This window comes from Podarcis filfolensis (assembly GCF_964270895.1).
Source record: "Podarcis filfolensis genome assembly, chromosome: 14".
NCBI classification, from domain to species: domain Eukaryota; kingdom Metazoa; phylum Chordata; class Lepidosauria; order Squamata; family Lacertidae; genus Podarcis; species Podarcis filfolensis.
Window position 1 is genome coordinate 48,822,494 of NC_139616.1, and position 20,271 is coordinate 48,842,764.

At 41.7% G+C, this 20,271-nt stretch overlaps 1 protein-coding gene across 1 annotated transcript in view; it reads right to left on the minus strand.

Annotated features, from left to right (window-relative positions):
- MAD1L1 (mitotic arrest deficient 1 like 1) overlaps positions 1-20,271 on the minus strand; it is a 461,411-nt gene that overhangs the window by 279,490 nt on the left and 161,650 nt on the right. The window contains exon 12 of the mRNA XM_083585714.1: positions 3,604-3,744. Coding sequence (XP_083441840.1) covers positions 3,604-3,744 — 141 coding nt within the window. The remainder of the gene's footprint in view (positions 1-3,603; positions 3,745-20,271) is intronic.

The window sequence follows — 20,271 nt, forward strand, 5'->3', positions numbered from 1 at the left end:
TCAGGCGTGAACACCTGAACTTTGGTGATCTGTATCTGTACTGCTACTATTTGTCTGTGTCCACTCAGTACTTCACACTCTACCACAGTTTCTATGTTTTATTTCTCCTTATAGGTTGGTTTGTGAGGGCTTAGCCCTGAAAAGCAACTAACGAATACCTGCAATGAATGGATGAGTCCCCCGTTATGGTTCATACAATGCAAGAATAGGCTGCATTGAATTTGATAGTTGATTTATATACCAAGATTTGCCTAAGAAGAAATCTGAGAAAAGAAAAATGGCTCCTTTGGGAAGAAGGGCAGAAAATAACAGGACGAGGACAAGGAGACACAAGGTCTTGCAAATGTGTTCGGCAATGACTGGCAGGCAGGCTCCTAATGTGAAAAAAAGCTGTAAACTGCCCAGATAAATACTTTATCATCTCCATGTGTAAATTCTGAATACCAACAGGAGAAGAGGCTTAACACTTTGCGGAGATCTATTTCATTGTGATTACTGCAAGCACTGGCAGTGCCCAGATGCCAGGATCAGCAGATGTGCCACAGTTATTAGGGGCTGGAAAGGGGGGAGAATACTTGGCTGATAAGTTTTCAGGACACTCAAACCCCCCTCCCCCCAAAAATGGGAAAACAAAACTAGAACATATGGCATTTGATGTGTGAAAACTGCTGGGCCTGTATAACTGATTAGAGTACATATGGAGCTCCTAGATAGTATAAATCTCTCAATATAAAAGGATGTTGTGGGCTATTGAAGGTGTCAGCATGAGTCTCCCTGGCAAATCTCTCTTCATTAATGTTTCCTGCCGAGCCAAATGTGTTGTAATGAAAAGACTATTAATGGAGTTACATTTATGATGCTGCGTTACTGGTGCTAACCTTCCCAAGCCTAAATTTAACAGTGCTCTCTCAAAACAATTGTCACAAACTTACGTCAAGGAGTAAAGCTTGCTTGTGAAGAGCGTACTCAGTGTCAACAGAGCACAAATACAACCAATATCATCACAGGTGCCTTGGCTGACCAGGCTGGCATAACCCCTTGTTCATGAAATCCTTAGGTCCAGGGCTCTATTTGCACAAAGGTGAAGCATCATGAAATCTCAATCAGGAGAATAACATCTATTGGGAAGCTGGTGTGTCTGTTAGCTTTTATATTTGAAAATATCTAAATTACTTAAATTTGGAATGGGGAGCCTGCACCCCTCCATATGTTATTGAACTCCATCTATCAGCCACAGCCAATGTGGCCATTAGTCAGGGACAATGGGAGTTGCAGTCCAACAACATATGGAGCGCCACATGTTCCCATACCAACTTAAATGAATTCCTCAAGGGAACTCATGGCATCACATTATGCAGAGAACAATATTTTTTATACAAAGGTAGAAAAATAAACCAGGGAGCAAATGAAATTGTCATTTATTTGAACATAAATTTGGGAAAAGTGACAGAAAGGAAGACAGAGAAGTGTGAAAGGCAGCAATTGTGTTCAATGAAACATTTGCTCAAAAAAGGCTTGAAGGGAAATCAATTGGCTTAGAATGAGTCAAAGTTAGGTAAGAGGGTAGCTAGACTATGGCAAAAGAGTAAATATGACATTTGGGAAATCATCTGTTTGAGATTTCTGTTGTCTGTGTTACAGCACACCCTATAGGTAAATTTGAGTTTTCCGTTTGCTGGATACTGGATGTTGGGAACAAATGCCCAGACTCCCTACTGCTCCCACACAGTTCCCCCACCATCATCACCATATTGTATGAGCAACCAGCAGCTCATTATCATCTGGTATTGTTCTGTCTAACAGAGAGCAGCTGCTAGATTCAATTGAATTTTTTAAAGCATTTCTTATTTTAAAAAAAATATTTTTCTCCACATGCTTCCTTCAGAAAAGACTGAACAGACCAGTGCCAAAACAAAGAAGACAGAAAAGGAGATTTTTCCTTAAGCAAAAAGGTGTGAAATGTGGAAGGCTAACAATGAAACCTGGAAGCCGAACATTCAATTCACCTTACCGGGACTGAATGAATAGCGGTATTAATGCCACCCCAATAAGTAACAGTTGGATAACTATGAAAAACTAAATAAAGTATGCACTGCAGGGGAAATCTATGATAAGTTGCTTTAAAAGGCAATCTTCAAAGCAGAAACTGAAACTGCACTGATTCATCTCCCTGCCCCTGCCCTCAGAAGACTGAGTAAAACCTCTGCTAATTTGCGTAAATCATTGTATAGACTCATAACTACAGAACATGTGGAGCACACTGATAAATATATCTACCTTTCTCCAATCCCTCTCCAAAATATATTGATCTGTTTTGGGCAAATTTATACTATATAGCTTATGCATATCAGCTTTAAATGTTTTAACATTTTTTCCAATTATTATTTTAAATGTTCAGAACAAACGAACCCACCTGGATCAAACCAAAGACTCCTGCTTCCCACAGTGGTCAAGCAGATGCCTGTCAAGTGCCTCCCCGCATTGTTGGGATCCAGCTTGAGTTGATAATTTCTGACATAGGAGGAGGAAGGGGAGGAAAGTGGGTGCGCTGAATGATGGGAACTTGAAATGGAGGAGGCCGGGATCCCCTCTCTCCTTACAAAGATGACATTTCTCCTCCCCAACTTTCCAGCAGAGCAGAGAGCCCCTGTGGAGAGTTTGGGGTGGGGGGCGCTTTGAGCAGCTGAGTGGGGAAATAGAGTGGACTGGATAGGATCCAAAATATGAGGGTGCAATCTTGTCACCTAGAAACAGGCACCACCTTCATGCAAGGGAGCAGACCCACCCACCCTGAAAGACAGCACATCTGCAATCCTGATATTCCTTGCAGGGCAAGTAAATGTTGCAAGGGAGTGCACCACACATAGTCTTTAAAAGCTTGGTGGGCTGGGCATGGAAACTTGTTGGGATATCTTTGTCACTTCCATCCAGTTATTAACATCTTGCACCATCTTGAGCCTTATGTCTGCTGCTGAGTCTAGCCCATTAATTGAATAAGAAACAAAATTTAAAAATTCCTTCCAGTAGCACCTTAGAAACCAACTAAGTTTGTTACTGGTATGAGCTTTCGTGTGCATTCACACTTCTTCAACTGCTTGAATAAGGATCTCTTTCTACCTTATACAGTCATACCTCGGGTTGAAGTAGCTTTGGGATAAGTATTTTCGGGTTGCGCGCCGCAGCGACGCGGAAGTAACAGAGTGTGTTACTTCCGGTTTCGCCGCTCGCACATGCACAGACGGTCAAAATGACGTCACACGCACAGACGCGGGTTGCGTTCGCTTCTGGATGCGAACGGGGCTCCGGAACGGATCCTGTTCGCATCCAGAGGTACCACTGTATGTAAGAAACTCTGCTTGTGTGTTTTGAGGCAGCACCCAGGACAGTGCCTCTAGCTGAAGAGCATGAAAGCAACAGCCCTCCTTTACATTTAGTTTCCGGCAACTGGTATTCATTGGCACGCTCCCTGTCCACATGCTGGAGCCTTATTGCTGTCAGCCATTGATGGACACAACCACCCTGTGAGGTAGGTCACTATTCTTCCCCTTTACAGATGGAGAATTGATGCAGAAAGAGCAACTGAATATGGTGACTCCACATTACCTCCATTTCACCACAGTGCGCTTGCATTTTTTGTACCATGTCCTCTGCCTCCCGCACACGGAAGTTCAGCTGAGGAGTGTGTTCTGATGGGTTCAACTCACTGTCATAGGAATCCAGAATTCCTCTCATTCCATCACGTGCCTGTTAAAATGGACAAAAAGGAAAGCAAACACAATTAGCTTTTTATGACTTCCATTCATTATTTTTATGGTGTAAACCACCCTGTGATCTTCGGATGAAGGACAACATACAAATTTAATTAATAAATTCAGGCTGCGTTGAAGCTGGTATAATTTATTCCCGTTCCTCCTTGGAGACTAGGCCATTTCCCCACTGTTCAGTTCTGTTGCATTCCATTCTCACCAGTATTAACAATTATAATTAAACAAATATATTGAAATAGGGGAACACATTTGCATTAAATAAACTGTTTAGCTAGAGAAGCAAGGAGATTGCAGAGGGATATGCGGACAACCTCTTCCATGCTACAAATACATAGTGACAGTAGAAAAAGGCTCAGAGCTCAAACAGAAATAGCTTCTTGAAAACTATTTGGCCTATGTGACTATGACTGCCGAGAAAAGCAGCAACATGCTACTCTGAAGACAAAAGCTAAAATGAACTCCTGCACAGCATCCGGTGAGGCTGTATCTGACGATACAGACTAACTGTGAATACTAAGTCATACCACTCACAATTTGACAGTACACACGCACAACAAGAGAGATTTCTGCAGACTCAGAGCTTATTTAATAATTTGTTTGGAGTGCTTTCACCTTACAGATTTAGCTGATTCACTGGTTGTAAGGTAAAGGTAAAGGGACCCCTGACCATTAGGTCCAGTCGTGACCGACTCTGGGGTTGCGGCGCTCATCTCGCTCTATAGGCAAGGGAGCCGGCGTTTGTCCGCAGACAGCTTCCGGGTCATATGGCCAGAATGACTAAGCCACTTCTGGCGAACCAGAGCAGCGCATGGAAACACCGTTTACCTTCCCGCCGTTTACCTATTTATCTACTTGCACTTTGACGTGCTTTCGAACTGCTAGATTAGCAGGAGCAGGGACCGAGTAACGGGCACTCACCCCGTTGCGGGGATTCAAACCACCAACCTTCTGATCAGCAAGTCCTAGGCTCTGTGGTTTAACCCACAGCGCCACCTGCGTCCCTCACTGGTTGTACCCACACTCAAATTAACACTCATTAACAGGGTATCCTCACAACTCCTTGTGCGCATGGCAGGAAGTTGTGACTGACTTCCACAGCAGACTGGCTGCAGTAAAATAAATGGCTACACTACTAAATTCCAGGAAAGATTTTTATTATCTAAACTCTTTCCTCACTGTAGTCCTATAGATTGTTGACATAAATATGTCAATGCTTGCTAACTGAGCAGCACTGGAAAACGTTGCCCATAAACCTTCTCTCGGGGGGTGAAGCTTCACAGGAGAACTTGTTGACGTATTTTGTCTATACAAGACAGGATCTCAAAAGGAACTGCTGTCCCCCACCCCCCAAAAAAGAGTTGCACTTCAGAAATAGTACTTATGAGGCCAGCATATAACCCTGCACACACACTTTAGCATATGGATTCTGGGGCGCCTCCAACTTGGCTGTCAAAATGTCAGGTGCTTAATAACCTGGTGTCTGAGAAAGGCTGAGGAAGAGCATATAAACTCGAGGCGGTGTGAAAAGCAAGGTGGGAATACCTGCTAGAAATGTTGCTGATGTGTTCAAAACACTCTTGGTATGGAAAGGTCAATCTGGAAATGCTGGAGATGGCTCATCAGTGGAACCAAAGGACAGCTTCGGGCTAGAGAAACTGAGTTAATGAAGGAGGACAGGAAAGGAGACGCCTTTCACAGTGGACTAGACGAAATGGCATCACCAACTACTCCCTTTGCTTCAAAGTGTTGGCAAAAAGGAAGCTATGCATAGGGAAGGCAGTTAAACATGGCCTGCTTAGTGTGGGCACCTACCAACTCCTGAGTATACCATAAGATCTCAAGCCTGCAGGCTTCAGGGATATATTCAAAATATATTGTTTTCTGAAATCAAATACTTGATAGCCCCTTTGCAGACACTTGGAGGAATTGACAAGCCTTTATTATAAGCTATCAAACAAATAAAAGGGCTATCATTCATTTACGGTGTAATGTCTCTTGGCTAACTTTTGATTTGATACAAATGTTCAAGTGTTATTGAGGTACAACTCCATGCTAGCTAGTGCTGCTCTCTCAAACTAGCAGTCCAAAACCTGCTTCTCTAGATGTCTCTTAGCAACCAGATGAAAATTGGGATTCTGATTAAAAAGGGGGGGGGGTCCTATAAGGGTCATGGATTGCTGCAATTAACCTGAAGGTGACACTCTAAAATAAAAGCACAGCAAAAGGCATCAGAAAGGGTGTTGGTGTGCTCATGCCCTGCTTGCGGGTTTCCGATTCGCTTGGTCACTGTGAGGAAAGATGCTGGACTAGACAAGCCTTTAGTCTTATGTAAGTCCAGGTGTTCATAACTTCAAGATTGTATTACTGCAATACATTCCACATGGAGCTTCCCCTGCAGTTGGCCCAAAAGCTACACAGAAAGCTGTGGTGCAACTCCTCAGTTCTACCACTGGCTACTTATTATTTGTATATAAAGCCCTTATCAATTTAGGACCAGGTAACCTTAAGAAAATTGATTCAGTCTGTAGAACTTGAACACTTGCAAGTACCATCTGTGAGAAGTCAATCTTCCAGTGTGGCAACACCTGTGCCTTGCCTACTGATATTAGACAGGGACCCTCATTATGCTGTTCCAGATGCCTGTTAAAGCTTTTCTGTTTCAGTAAGCTTATCAAGGCATGCACAAAAAATACCGTATTTTTCCGTGTATAAGACTAGGGTTTTTTCCCTAAAAAATAATGTCCAATATTTGGGGGTGTCTTATACATGGGGGCCATCTCCCCCCATTTCCTTAAATCGGAGTCCCAAAAATAGGAGGCGTCTTATACATGCAGGCGTCTTATAGACAGATAAATACGGTATATAATCCTGTTTTTTATTTATTTTTTAATGCTAATCTTATTTCTATATTTATGATTGTTTTAGTTTCATGTACACTGCTTATGGCTTATTTGATTAAGAAGTTTCTAAATTATTCTAAATAAACAAATAAAATATTTTTAAAACACACGCACACTTTGGGCGGGCAGGGCTCAAAGCACCAGGTTAGCCACCTTTCCAAGTATCCTTTTCATGACAGCACCTCTTTCAGCACAGCACCCCGTCTTCAGGCCCTTGATGCAGCATGTAGAACAGCACAGACCACACCATCCTCCATAACAATGTAGAGCCAACAGGATGTGGTGGATACGGGTGTCAAGTTTGGATTAAGATGGCACTTATTTCCCTTCAGCCTCCTAGCCCTGGCTGGATGCTCTTCTCTCCTGCAAAGGTTTGCTGGCAGAATGCATGTGGAGCCCTTTGGCCCTTCCAGTTTGGGTGAGGTTAGAAGAAGAAGGTTCTCCTTCTCTCGTCTCCTTGCACTCTTCGAAAAGCCAGCATCTAGCTTAGAATTGTCTACACTGACTAGAAGCAGCTCTGCAGGTTTTCAAGCACAGGTGCCAGGGATTGGCTTGGGACCACCTGCGTGAAATTCAGGTGCTCTACAACTTACCTACAACCCTTCCACAAGTCACCTACATGTGTTTTCTATCAAAAGGAGAAGCGGTAAGTTATAAAAATCAACTATTGCTCCCAAATCCTTTAAAAAAAAATATTTCTCAAAGTGACATACCTGACACTCCCCACCCCAGCCCATCCCGTAACAAAGTGCCATGCATTTTTGTTTGTTTGTTTCATAATTTTATACCTATCAAACACAGTCAGCTAGTCTTTTAACTGAATCTTGCCCCTATTCTTGGATCTGCATTTAAATACTTCAAAGACATGTGCTATTTGACAGTGACTTTCTAATTAGTTGTAACACTAACACACACGCACACGGGCACACACACACACACACAATCAATGAAAACAAAATTGAAGTTACAAATCTAACTAAAGTCAGATACCCAGGGAAAATTTGTTCCTGGGGCAGGTTTATCTAGTGTCATAATTTTATTGAAATCCTATATCTTCCAATTGACTTTTATCGGTTGAAGCTAGATGCCAGAGTTATCATTATTAAAGTCTCGGTGTTGTTTCCAGGGCCAAGGAGGGGCTTTTCCTTTTATAAACAAGCTGTAATTGTCTACATTATTGATCAATAAATCTCCCAAACTGACTCACTTCACCACAGTTCAGTTATATTATGTCTTCTGCACCATTTTCCAAGTGAAAATATAGTGTTTTCCTCTTTTGCTTTTTTTTGTTAAGAGAGAGATTGTTTTGTCATTAACGGTAAAAGAGAAGGAACTATACTGGTCGGCTTCCATAATGACTTTTTAATGACAAATTCTAGTCACAGTTAAATCTGCTTTATTTCCACATGAGTGAACTTCAACTATTAATCCAAAAACAAACACACAGCTCACTTGCTCTCTGACTTCAGCAGACGCAGAAGCCTAAAGCACCACTTTGGAAAGAACAACTGTAAAACTATTTTCCACCCAGTGCCTGTTTCACAGTGTGAAGCAGTCCTGTTCCTAGCATTAAACTTGCATTTTGCTTAATTAACAATGATTTAAAGAGAATATTAATAGATGGTTTCATTAGTAGGAAATCAAGAAAATAATTTTCTCCCCCACCTCCCCGTTTCAGATTACCAAGTCCAATTAGCCCAAATGAGAGATTTTCAACAAGAGACTAGATGGTAAAACTGCTTTAAAAAATAATATCTGCAGCACATCCTGGTACTCTTGAGTGACTGTCCTAAATAAAATGGGGCATATTCATTATGATTAGCTAAGGTGGCCCTCTTGGTTCTGCCAGACTTCAGAGAGGTGGACTTAGCAGTAACCAAGAGGAAGGCCTTCTCTGTGGTGGCACCCACCCTATAGAACAATTTCCCCCTTCAGTAAGGCAGATGCCAACTCTACTGCAATGTTGGTGCCTCATGAAGACATCCCTCTGCTTCCCAACTTTTGCTGATGTTTTATTCCAGTATATGGTATCATGTTTTATTTTGCCCAAGATAACTGATATGTTTGATCGTTGTGTGGATTTTTACTGTATTATATTGCTTACTATGTTTATACCTTGGGGTACCACCTGGGGGTACCACATGAAAGGTGGAACAAAAATGCTTAAATAAATACATTCATATATTCCTCCCAACTAGCTCATAAAGTCCCTAAGTGGCCACCAGTCACAGGAGAAGAGTTGTGGTCCAAAGATGAGAAGCCTGCTAAAAACAGAGAGGGGAATGTTTTCAACCACAGTTCCACAGATATCCCTTAGGGATTCTGTGGAGTTTTATAACAATAGCCCCATTTCCCCCTCTCCCACTGATAAACAACCTCCACTCCATGAGTAGTACATTGTCACGTCTAGTCCCATAATGCCTCTTGTGGCCCTCAAACTTTCAATGCTGAATGTTCAAACCAGCCTTTGTGGGTGTTACAACAAAACAAGCAATGTATATTTTATTTAGGTTAAAGTAAAGGTAAAGGGACCCCTGACCATTTAGGTCCAGTCATGACCGACTCTGGGGTTGGGGCGCTCATCTCGCTTTATTGGCCAAGGGAGCTGGCGTACAGCTTCCGGGTCATGTGGCCAGCATGACTAAGCCGCTTCGGGCGAACCAGAGCTGCACACGGAAAAGCTGTTTACCTTCCTGCCAGAGCAGTACCTATTTAACTACTTGCACTTTGACGTGCTTTCGAACTGCTAGGTTGGCAGGAGCAGGGAGTAAGCAATGGGAGCTCACCCCGTCGTCCGTCGTGGGGATTCGAACCGCTGACCTTCTGATTTGTTTTACTTTGGGAGTGAGGAATAAGAGGAGTTCTGCAGGATATCATAACACGCTACAGGGGTTCTCCAACCAAAAAAGGATGGGAAACCACCGAACTCTTCAGTTAGGAGTCTTGTATCAAGCGGATGTTAAAGCTGTTACATCCCCAGGATGTCAGACAGCAGAAGGAAGCAGGGTGCTGTCTTCGTTAAGTCAGTCTGCGGAATGTCTTTCCCCAAAGTGAAGGAAACTTTGTTATATAATATAGGGCCTTGCAACGGAATGCAGCAACATGAAATGTGACACATCCTACATGCTATAAGATTCTGTTGCTTCTTCAAAAAAATTCCTTCCTATAGTTCTCTGGCTTCAGCTGTATGTGTGCTTTTCAGGGAAGACTTTTTTTTCTTTTAATGTTACCCACACTGATGTGAGAAATAAAGTTAATGTACTGTGTTTTGTTCCATTAACTCCTACCTTTATTAGTCATTCAGACCTGTCTACCCCATTTGTTTCTTCTCCCGCACATATCAAGTTCCTCTTTGGCATAAGCTAATTCTGTTTACACTGGGACTTTAATTTAAAAATAGACTCTTTCTATCAAACTCCCCCCTTCCTTACCCCCCCCCCAGGTCAGGTAGTCTATCTGGCACAGACATCTCAGAGTGATCACTCTTAGCCACTTGGGATGTGAGCCCACCTTTGCATCCTCTGAAGTAGGACCTGATCTCTGATACAACAACCCTTAAAGCATAATAGCTTTTCAACAGGAAGTGGTGACAGATGAGTTATTTACATTCAATGTACCCAGTTTAAGAGAAAGAGAGAGAACATAATGGTCAGGGAAAAAATCATATGCCTACGAACAAAATAGGCCAATTTATTTTAAAACACACACCCTCCCCATAATTTAACATATCCATCTTAAAAAAGCTTGCCTGGCTAAGGGGAATTTGTTTTATAAATGCTGCCATTAAGCTCCATTCTTCTTCCAGAGTCCACAATAAATCAAAGTTCTGTGGTCTCTCTCTCCCTACCCTTCTACAGTAGGAATGTGGGATAGATAGAACAGGAACTCTTGGTGACTTAAGAGTAGATCAGCAAAGATTTCCCACTCCTTATTTTTAACAGAGGCAACAACAAAATGGCTCATCGCCTCCACCACTGAAATGAAGAGGCAGAGGGTGGGGGAGAAATCAGGACTGGATTTGTGCATGGAAGGACTATTTGCTCAGTTCCGTTTTGGTACTCAAAACAAACTCCTAAGCTCAGAATTCCTTAATTCAAAGTGCTCATCTTTTACACCTGACCCTGGTTGGTGGTTCTCATAGTTCTAATAAAAAACAAAGCAGATCACAAAAGTCTGAAGTCTATGAAACATCTTCAGTTGGCCAGGTATTGCTATCTAACCTGCTGTGGAAGAAGATCAAGAAAGAGGTGCTATTATCCACACAAGGAACAGGAACAGAAGCGGACATTAAAAACTCCAACAAAACTTTAAAAGAACTACTTCATATTAACAGAAAAAAGAGTCAGGCACCTTTAGTCTGAGGGCCACATTCCCATCTAGGCAACTTTCTGGGGGCCATGACAGTGATGGGTGGAGCCAGAGGCAACACTGAATAAGACAACAAATGTAAATTGTACCTTTGTGCAACAGGCTAGTTTATATCCATACATGCACACCCCTCTCCAATCAGGCAACCAAGAAGCACTACCTTATTCCAGCCAGGCAAAACCACTCAGGAAAAGTAGTGATGTGAGGGATGCAGTATGGGGAAAGGAAGTGTGGCAGAGGAGATTCCTAAGGGGCAGACAGAGAAGGCTGGGGAGGTACATTCGGCTCCAGGCTGAGTTCCCCTGCTCTTCACACAGAAGACTTGAGCCACTGGCTACTTTCCAGGCAGGGTCACGGTTGTACAATCTCTGCATGAGCAAAGGCTTCAGAATGTCAGTGAAGAGCAATCTCCATCCCATCCAGCGCTGACTGTTGCCTAGCCATATGTAAGTTCTATTTAGACATGTGAATGGCCGTCTGGTGAAAGTGCTCCAATGCTCCAGTGACACAAGTATCTTGACACCCCCACAGATGAGCTCATCTAATCAATGCCTGCCTGCACAGCCAGTGAGAGGAGCCATCCCAAGCATAATGACCGCCTTCCAGGGGCATCACTAATTCTAACCAATTTGCATGTGTTTTGAGAAACGCATTATTCCTGCACCAAGGAAAGCCATAGGAAAGTCACCCACATGACCCCTTTAGTACTATGGTCAAGCTCGCCCAACAACAGTGCCAATGCACTTCCTGCCAGCCACCACTGTAACCAGCCTGAAAGTGAAGCTTTGTTAAAATAAGTGGAAAAATAATTTTAGGCGAAGAAGAAAGGAGAAAATATTTGCATGAACATGTACCATTTTAAAACCCTTCAGGGCATTACAATGAAAAAGTACAAAAACAAAGCAACCAGGCCTGGTTTTAATTAAAAACATAATGTAAAATTATAAGCACTCATACCCACTGTTTTCTTGTATTGTGCATTCAACTAAATTTTAGCAGGCACCTTCAGTGCACTCATTTCAGTGCCTGCTAAAAACATTTCTGATTAGACAAGCTAACACAGATGATTAGAAAGTTGAGGTAATTTTAATCTATTCAAGTACTTTAACTTTTGTATGTTTAAAAGTAGGGTTGTATTTCCCCCCCTTGATTTTCCTGTTTTATCTTTTGTAAACTGCTTTGAGGTTTTTGGAGTTGTTCTTTTTTGTTTTTGTTTGTTTTTTACAATCAAGCAGTGTATACATTTTATGAAATAAATAAATTAATAGCAGAGCTATGGGACCTACATTAGCTGAGACAAATTCATACATAACAGATGCTGTTGAATGCCACTTTAATTACTACCACTCATTCTGGTAAAGTTTTGGATATGTGCCCAGCTAAAATAAAATAAAATAAATAAAATCGAATAAAAACCAGGAATAATTCATGTAAATTGTGTATGTATGCATTCGCCCATGGTCAATGTGGAGAATGATGATTCATACAACAATTTTGTAAATGGAGACCTCAACGTAAATTGACACAATAGAAATGTATCTTGTTCAAGCACTAACATACTCCCAGGGCATAACTTTGTACTACTGGTTGCACCTAATGTTCAATTATTTGATAAAGTCAACTTGTATAGTCTTTCCCAAGATAACACAGTTAGGTGAGTCAGCAATCTAAGAAGAAAAAGAGGATTTCTGTTCCCAGTTTTCTTGGGGGGCGGGTAGCATTCCTCTCACTGGGGTAGTTTCTACTTCGAGCTGAAAAAGTCAGAATTCAGAGTCTTCTGTCCTCTTCCAGGGGGAAGGGTTATCCCACCCTCCAGACTGGCTAGCTGAATAAGAACTCCTTGAACCACAATAATGGCCCCAGAGATCCACGCAAGAAATGAGCCTCATAGGCCATCTGCCTCATGAAATGTTAAACTATGTCGCAAGAACAAGGGAGGTGAAAAACAGTGTAGAATAGCAACTTAACATTTGGGTGGGGGGTTGTCTATAGAAGAGAACAAACAGGGGAAAAACCGCATCTCTCCCTGCCTACCATCCCATATGTGAGGTGCAAGCAGAAGCCAGACACGCTGAACTGAGGAAAAAGGCTGGCAGAATGCCCACCTCCATGTGATAACATTACTGAGTGCATTACAGAACACTGAATGTACACAAAATTAACAGACTGAACCTTCCCCACAGGAATGTCTGCAGCACTCAGAACAATCAGATGTTCTTTCCCTCTTCAGGTCATAAAAATGTGTAAAAACTAATGATGATGCTGGCCTAGAAATTATCTGAATACTGGGTGTGTTCAGAGATCTCTTTTGCTGATCCAGTATTCCAACACCCACCATGGACAACTCCAGCTCCTGATTTGCTAGTTGGATATGTTTATCAATCAGATGTGTTAAGATCACATGAAAATGAAACCCATCAGCTTAGTTCTTATCAGTGAGATTGCTATATTAGACCAATTTAGGCAGACAGTACAGGTAGAAAGGGAGAATTCTACAAGATGGCAGAAATACAGCATCTCATTTAATATGAACAAGAAATTAACCTTCTGACTACACACTCTCAGCTTTTGTCCTAAACTGAAAGTGGGAGAGAAAAAGTACAAGCAATGAAATGTGCTTCCCTGATCTATAATTTGGGTTAAATGGGGATCGGTTTGGAGATCATCAAAATCTGAGTGGGCTGCAGACTCTCAATCAGTGCACTGAATCCCTACTCTGAAAGCTTCCACCTAGAAGCAGAAGAAGAAAAAAATGAGTAAGTGTTACTCAGTTGTTTAGCACAATCATTTTCCAATACAACTTAATTTCCAAGAGGCACTGGCATTTCAAAATTAGCCAATTATTGATGCTTGGTCTCACAAAGACCTCCATAATAGGATTCCCTCAGCACTCACCCCAAATTGTTCATAAAGCCTGCAGAGTCAATATTAACTCATTTAATGCTAAAATAACAAAAAATATCGGCTCAGAGAAAATGGAGTAGAAAGAAAATTAGAACAAATGTAAGTCTACTCCAATAATCACACTTACATGATCTATATTCTCCTGCTCAACCTTTGTGTCTATTTCAAAATGGACTTCCCCCGCAGCTAAGGTTCTTGGCAGGTTAAAATATTGTGAAACCTATTTTAAAACACACAGTCATTAATTTCAGGGAAGAATTTAACTCAGGAACATAATGCATGAACGTGATCTTTATTTTACATTTATATCCCACCTTCTTCCAATGAGCTCGAGGTAATAAGCATGGTTCTCCCTCTCCTCACTTTATCCTCACAGCTACCCTGTGAGGTAGGTTGGGCTGAGAAACAGTGACTGGATTCAAGTTCACCTAGTGAACTTCATAGCTGAGGTCTTCACATTTTATCCACAATCAGATACACTCCTCAGGCATTTAAAACTATTTAAATAGGATTCAGCACTGCCTATGCATGCCAAAAGAACAAATCCCTTTACTTCCCCCCTCCCCTAAGGAGATTATTTGATGTGTTTACAACTTCGTTACTATCATTGTTTGAGGCATTAAAATTATAGTAGCTGCAAATTCTCTTACAGTCACAGGTTTTGTTTTTGCAAATTTCCAACATAACAAGTGTGGGCTCCTAAACCATCCAGATCATCATTTTTTCTCCCACCTGCCACAGAAATGTATGTATGGCTTGAAATAGGGTTTGCTATCAAACAAGCACAGAGATTACATGACAATAGTCCATAATGTGTCTGGAGTCCAAGCTCAACAGCTTGGTGTTCAACAGTTCCTACTCAATATACTACAGGAACACTTTGCAAAATGTAATAGAAAACAAAAGATATGAATAAATTAGCAATTGGTGAATATGGATCATTACTAATGAAAAGGAAACTTCCTGCCCTACTGCAAAGAAAAGACTGAGGGTTGCTGGGAAGAAATGTATTTTTTAAAAGCAGTTCAGGGCTCTGCAGCTTTTTTCAGGGATGAGCGAGCTGTGATCTGTGGATGCGCATTTCAGGACCCAAGATGCAACCAGAACTCATGCAAAGCCATGAGGAAACAAAGAGCTTGCCTGTGGCAAAACATCTGCTTCAGAGCCACATGTGGATAAACAAACAGATTCTAAAATCAACTATCAAGACTTTCAAAGTTTATTTTCCAAACAAGTAATACAGAGAAATACTATGTATCAAGCGAACTAGACAGCTGTGATTATTCAACAGAAGCATCCAGCTGAGAGACCAGCACTCCACTCCTCATGAATACGCTATACAGAACAGACATTACTCCCATGCTATCAGACGAGAACATGCTGGCTCCATTCCCCTTGCACTCCTCTAATACAGTACAATAAGATGCATGAAGGGTCACATTTATCTGTTCAAGGCTGTTACTCCAGAGTAATCCTCTCATCTTTTCTGGCTGCTGCCCTGCCATTTCAGAATTACACATTACCAGCTGCTCCAAGCAAACGGGCCCATCACTGGCCAGACATTCCTGGCTCTGACAGCTACATTTAGAGTGCTATTGATCCTACTTTTCTCAGATTCAGCAGGATCGACAAGCAGGCTCGCAGGATCTGCCAGGTGCATTTATTAGTCATGTAGCACATGGACAGCACAAATGCAAGATGGCAGTGATTTTTTGGGGGGAGGGGTGCTACTGAAGGTAAAATCTGCATATTTTAAAACCCAGGGGAGCCAGGTGTATCCTACACAAGCCCCCATGAAATGATATAGAGTTGAGCAGCTTAACCCCCCATGGTACTTGGGTACTATGGTCAAAATTTCAGACCAGATTTATAGAATAAAGGTAGGAATTATAAGGAAGCATTTTTGAAACGAGCGTCTGGATTCAGTTCAATAATATTTACCAGTACTATTATAGGACAGGCATAAACTGCACTGGTGTGGGTATATCTTTGTTTAAGGATTATGTTTTGTTATATGATGCAATTATTTTGTTGTATTGTGGTTTCTTATAATCATCTACGTACACGTATTTTGCATTCCAAGTTTATATTATGTGTTCTTACTTTGTTTTTGTATTTTCAGTTTTATTTATATGCCCCCACAAAAATTATTAAAGTTTTAAAATAAAAAGAAAATTACAAGTACTACAATTAGCCATGTAACTTGTGGTTCTTGGGCTTAATACAATAGTGTATATTATTTAAATTAATTCTTAACTTCATTTTGATGTTTCATAGTACAGTACAGTACATAGTACAGCCGAAGAATTGATGCTTTTGAATTATGGTGCTGGAGGAGACTCTTGAGAGTCCCATGGACTGCAAGAAGATCAAACCGATCCATTCTTAAGGAAATCAGCCCTGAGCGCTCACTGGAAGGACAGATCCTGAAGCTGAGGCTCCAATACTTTGGCCACCTCATGAGAAGAGAAGACTCCCTGGAAAAGACCCTGATGTTGGGAAAGATGGAGGGCACAAGGAGAAGGGGACGACAGAGGACGAGATGGTTGGACAGTGTTCTCGAAGCTACAAACATGAGTCTGACCAAACTGCGGGAGACAGTGGAAGACAGGACTGCCTGGCGTGCTCTGGTCCAGGGGGTCACGAAGAGTCGGACACGACTAAACGACTAAACAACAACAACAACAACAGTGCACCACTTTAATGGCTCTATGATGAGGTAGGAGCTTAAGGTAAAATGACAGAGTTCACTTGTACTTTTCCCTAACATCTAGAAGCACTTTCTCAAGTATCTATAAACCACTGCCAAAGATGCTGAAACTCAATCACACAATTTCAAAATGTCACTGAAACAGAAGCAATGGCCAGACATGGGCACAACTCAACTGCACAGCATAAACCAGAAGCAGTCTTACTGAGAAAATGAGAAAGGCCTATCAAACGGGTGGTGGTGCTCTTTTCCGCTTGAGTAACCGTTCTTACCGCAACAGCAATGAAACACACAACTTTTAGTTAAGAAATAAACCAGATGGCCCATGCAGATTAAAGAGTAAGGGTTGCCACAATGAAATAGTGCGCTGCTGCATACAAATCCCACAGTAATTACAGCAGCCACATTATTCCACTAATGATGCTGTTGCTGCGAACTGGGACAAATTAACACTGAAATGCACACGCCCTGGTGGCTTCAAGCCCTGAGAAAGAGAAAGATGGGAAGCAAGCCATGGTACCAGAGAGGATTGCTACTGCAAGACTCTGGCAGATTGACATGGGTTTGTGCATGGGCGGAGGGGGGTGGAGATACAAGGATCCCCACATGGGGAATTTTCTTCCCAAAGCTATTCTGAACCTCACAATCACTTTAGAACTCAAGGCAAACTTCAAATGGAGAAGCAATTGTTTTTGCAATAAATGTTCCCATTCACCCTTATATCCTACACTTATCTCAGTGTTCTTCCCAAACCACCAAACTGTTCATCTACCTGCTGAATACATCAGTCCTAGGAATCAATCACCCCATTCACTAGAGGACTGGTGAGAAGTTTCTTAAGCTAGAAGTTCACCGTCTGCAGGAGGAAAACTATTGTATAAAAATCAGGACTCACTCTTCATGCAACATGAAATGGCATCATGAAGCATGCTCAGAAGATGAGTCCCAGAAAGTCCTAACGCTGATGTTAGTGATGGTCTACTCTTTCACTCACCAGCACACCCTTCAACAACCTGGTACCCTTCAGATATTTTGGACAAAACTCCCACCCTTATAAATTCTCACATTAACACAGATTCCAGAGAATTTAAGAGTTTTAGATTCAATCTTTAAACATAAGATAATGGTATTTGTTCCACAGTGTGCAGTGTTTAGTACAGGCAAAAATTATCAGAGACTGAAAGTCATTAACAGGAAAAGTTAACTCAGTTTGCATCACAAACCTTCTTACAGGTTTCTCTGCTGACCAGATGGATGTCAATAACATTATCTAGGACAGAGCTTTCCAAACTTTTCAAGTTGGTGACACACATTTTGGACATGCATCATTTCATGACACAGTAATTCAGTTTTACTAGCACACTGGAGGTTAAACTAACTCTTTTCAGCCCCAGGAGGAGCACAGAGACTTTTCGTGCAACATACCTAACACACTGCAGCTGACACACTAACGTATCACGACACACAGTTTGGAAAGCTCTGATCTAGGAGAACAGGAGTTTGCTTATTTCCATTTTTTTCTTGAGTCTTAAAAGCTCCCATAATAGGCAATGTAAAGGGCATCATAGATTAAAGGCAGATGTGTCTAAATACATGATACTAAACAAAATCTCAATTACTTCATCTACTGCCATCATTAAGTTCCTAGGCCACACAAAAACGATCATCCTAGTTTGTTGGGTGGCAAGTGAGTCAGCCAGGAAATGCTACGGAGAACCAAGTAAAGAACCACATCTCAGTTCATCTCAATTTATCCAGTTTTTGTTTTTCTGCCTTTTCATGTAACTGTTCAGTTTTGTGGTTGATAGTCTATCAAAAAAGCAAATACAGTGGTACCTCGGGTTACAGACGCTTCAGATTACAGACGCTTCAGGTTACAGACTCCGCTAACCCAGAAATAGTAACTCGGGTTAAGAACTTGCTTCAGGATGAGAACAGAAATCGCACAGCGGTGGCACAGCAGCAGCGGGAGCCCCCATTAGCTAAAGTGGTGCTTCAGGTTAAGAACAGTTTCAGGTTAAGAACGGACCTCCGGAACGAATTAAGTTCTTAACCCGAGGTACCACTGTATAATTTCTTTACAATGATGGTAACTAGCTATTGTGGACCTACTTTCAAGGCTATAAGAGGCTGTGTGGCCATTCCACCCTTTCCCCCCCAACACATAACTTCACTTTGCAGTAAGTTCCCATCTGCTTAAAAAAACCCTTCTAAACATGCAGCCTTTCCTGTCTCAGGAGGATCACTTCTTACCAGAGAAGTGCATGTCACTTGCCTCTCCCTGGGATTGTGCAACTCCCAGTTATGTGGACTGTATCAGTCAGCCATATTATGACTAATCTTTTAATATATCTTCCCCCACTTCTTAAATTATACCATACCATAGTCTCTCATTCAAAATATTGCAATTTACTGGGGAAGGGAGAGATGGAATGGGGGAAAGCAGAAAACACTTTAAATCACTCTGCGAAGAACTACTACTGGATTTTCCTTTACAGTGTTCCCTGATGAATAAGAACAAAAGACAAATAGAAAAGGCAATAGTTATAGCTTCCAATAAAACATATAGTTTAAAGATACTTTTTTTAAAAAACCCAATGAATTAAAATTACCTGGAAAGAAAGAGAGCTGTATTGGGGCAACATTGCCACTTTCAATGGAGGGAAGGGGGAATTGTTAATTGGGGGGGGGGGGGTTGGCCTGATTCACAGCAATATTTTTATTTATTTATTTATTTAATTTATAGACCACCAGATATCAGGGAGGTTCATGATATAAAAGGGTTAAAAAGCTCTTGGATACGGTTCAAGAAGGAATTGCAGAAAGGTGTGTCTGTAAGCATGTTTATTGTAGCTACTGTTCTAACCTCTTAATACAGATGCCCCTCAAGAATAATCATTTGTGCCTGGAAGGTGTATGAGACGGGATGTCTCTCACATACACCTCCCTAAACAGTACTCAAGGTAGATGCCTAAACAAACTAGTGTTCCAGGTAGTCTATGAGGGGAAAAACATAGGGGGAGATATAAATGCACTTCACCCGTTGTGTAATAGAAGTTGGGAGTAGTGGTAGCCAACATGGTGCCCTCTTAATGTTCCTGGACTGCAAGTCCCATCATCTTTGACAACTGGCCATGCTTGCTGGGGCTCAAAGAAATTATAGCCAAACAACATGGGGGGGGGACACCATGTTGATTGTCCCAGGCTTAGAACTTTAGGCCACCTGTCCTAATAATAGGCTGTCTTCTCATCTCTTCCGCAGAACTAACCAAGAACTTCTGAGCACTCCCAAATGTGTTTGGGAGCTATACTGTCCATGATTAACTGCTGGCAGAACAAAACACAGAGTGAGCTGCTAGATAATAAATTGCCGGAATCATTTCAACAATATTTTAAACAGATACACTAAATTTTCCCTTTGCCATTCATGCACTTAAGGTTAATTATTTTGAATTCATTACAGGCTCCCTCACAGCTGCTGATAACCAGCAGATTTGTGGAATGTCCTGTTTATACCCTCCGCAGTTGTAACATTTTTAGACTCTCCTCACTCAGGCCAGGAACAGAACACAATAACTCACTCTTTCCCTCTTCACCCTTCCAGTTTGATGTATTGTACCTC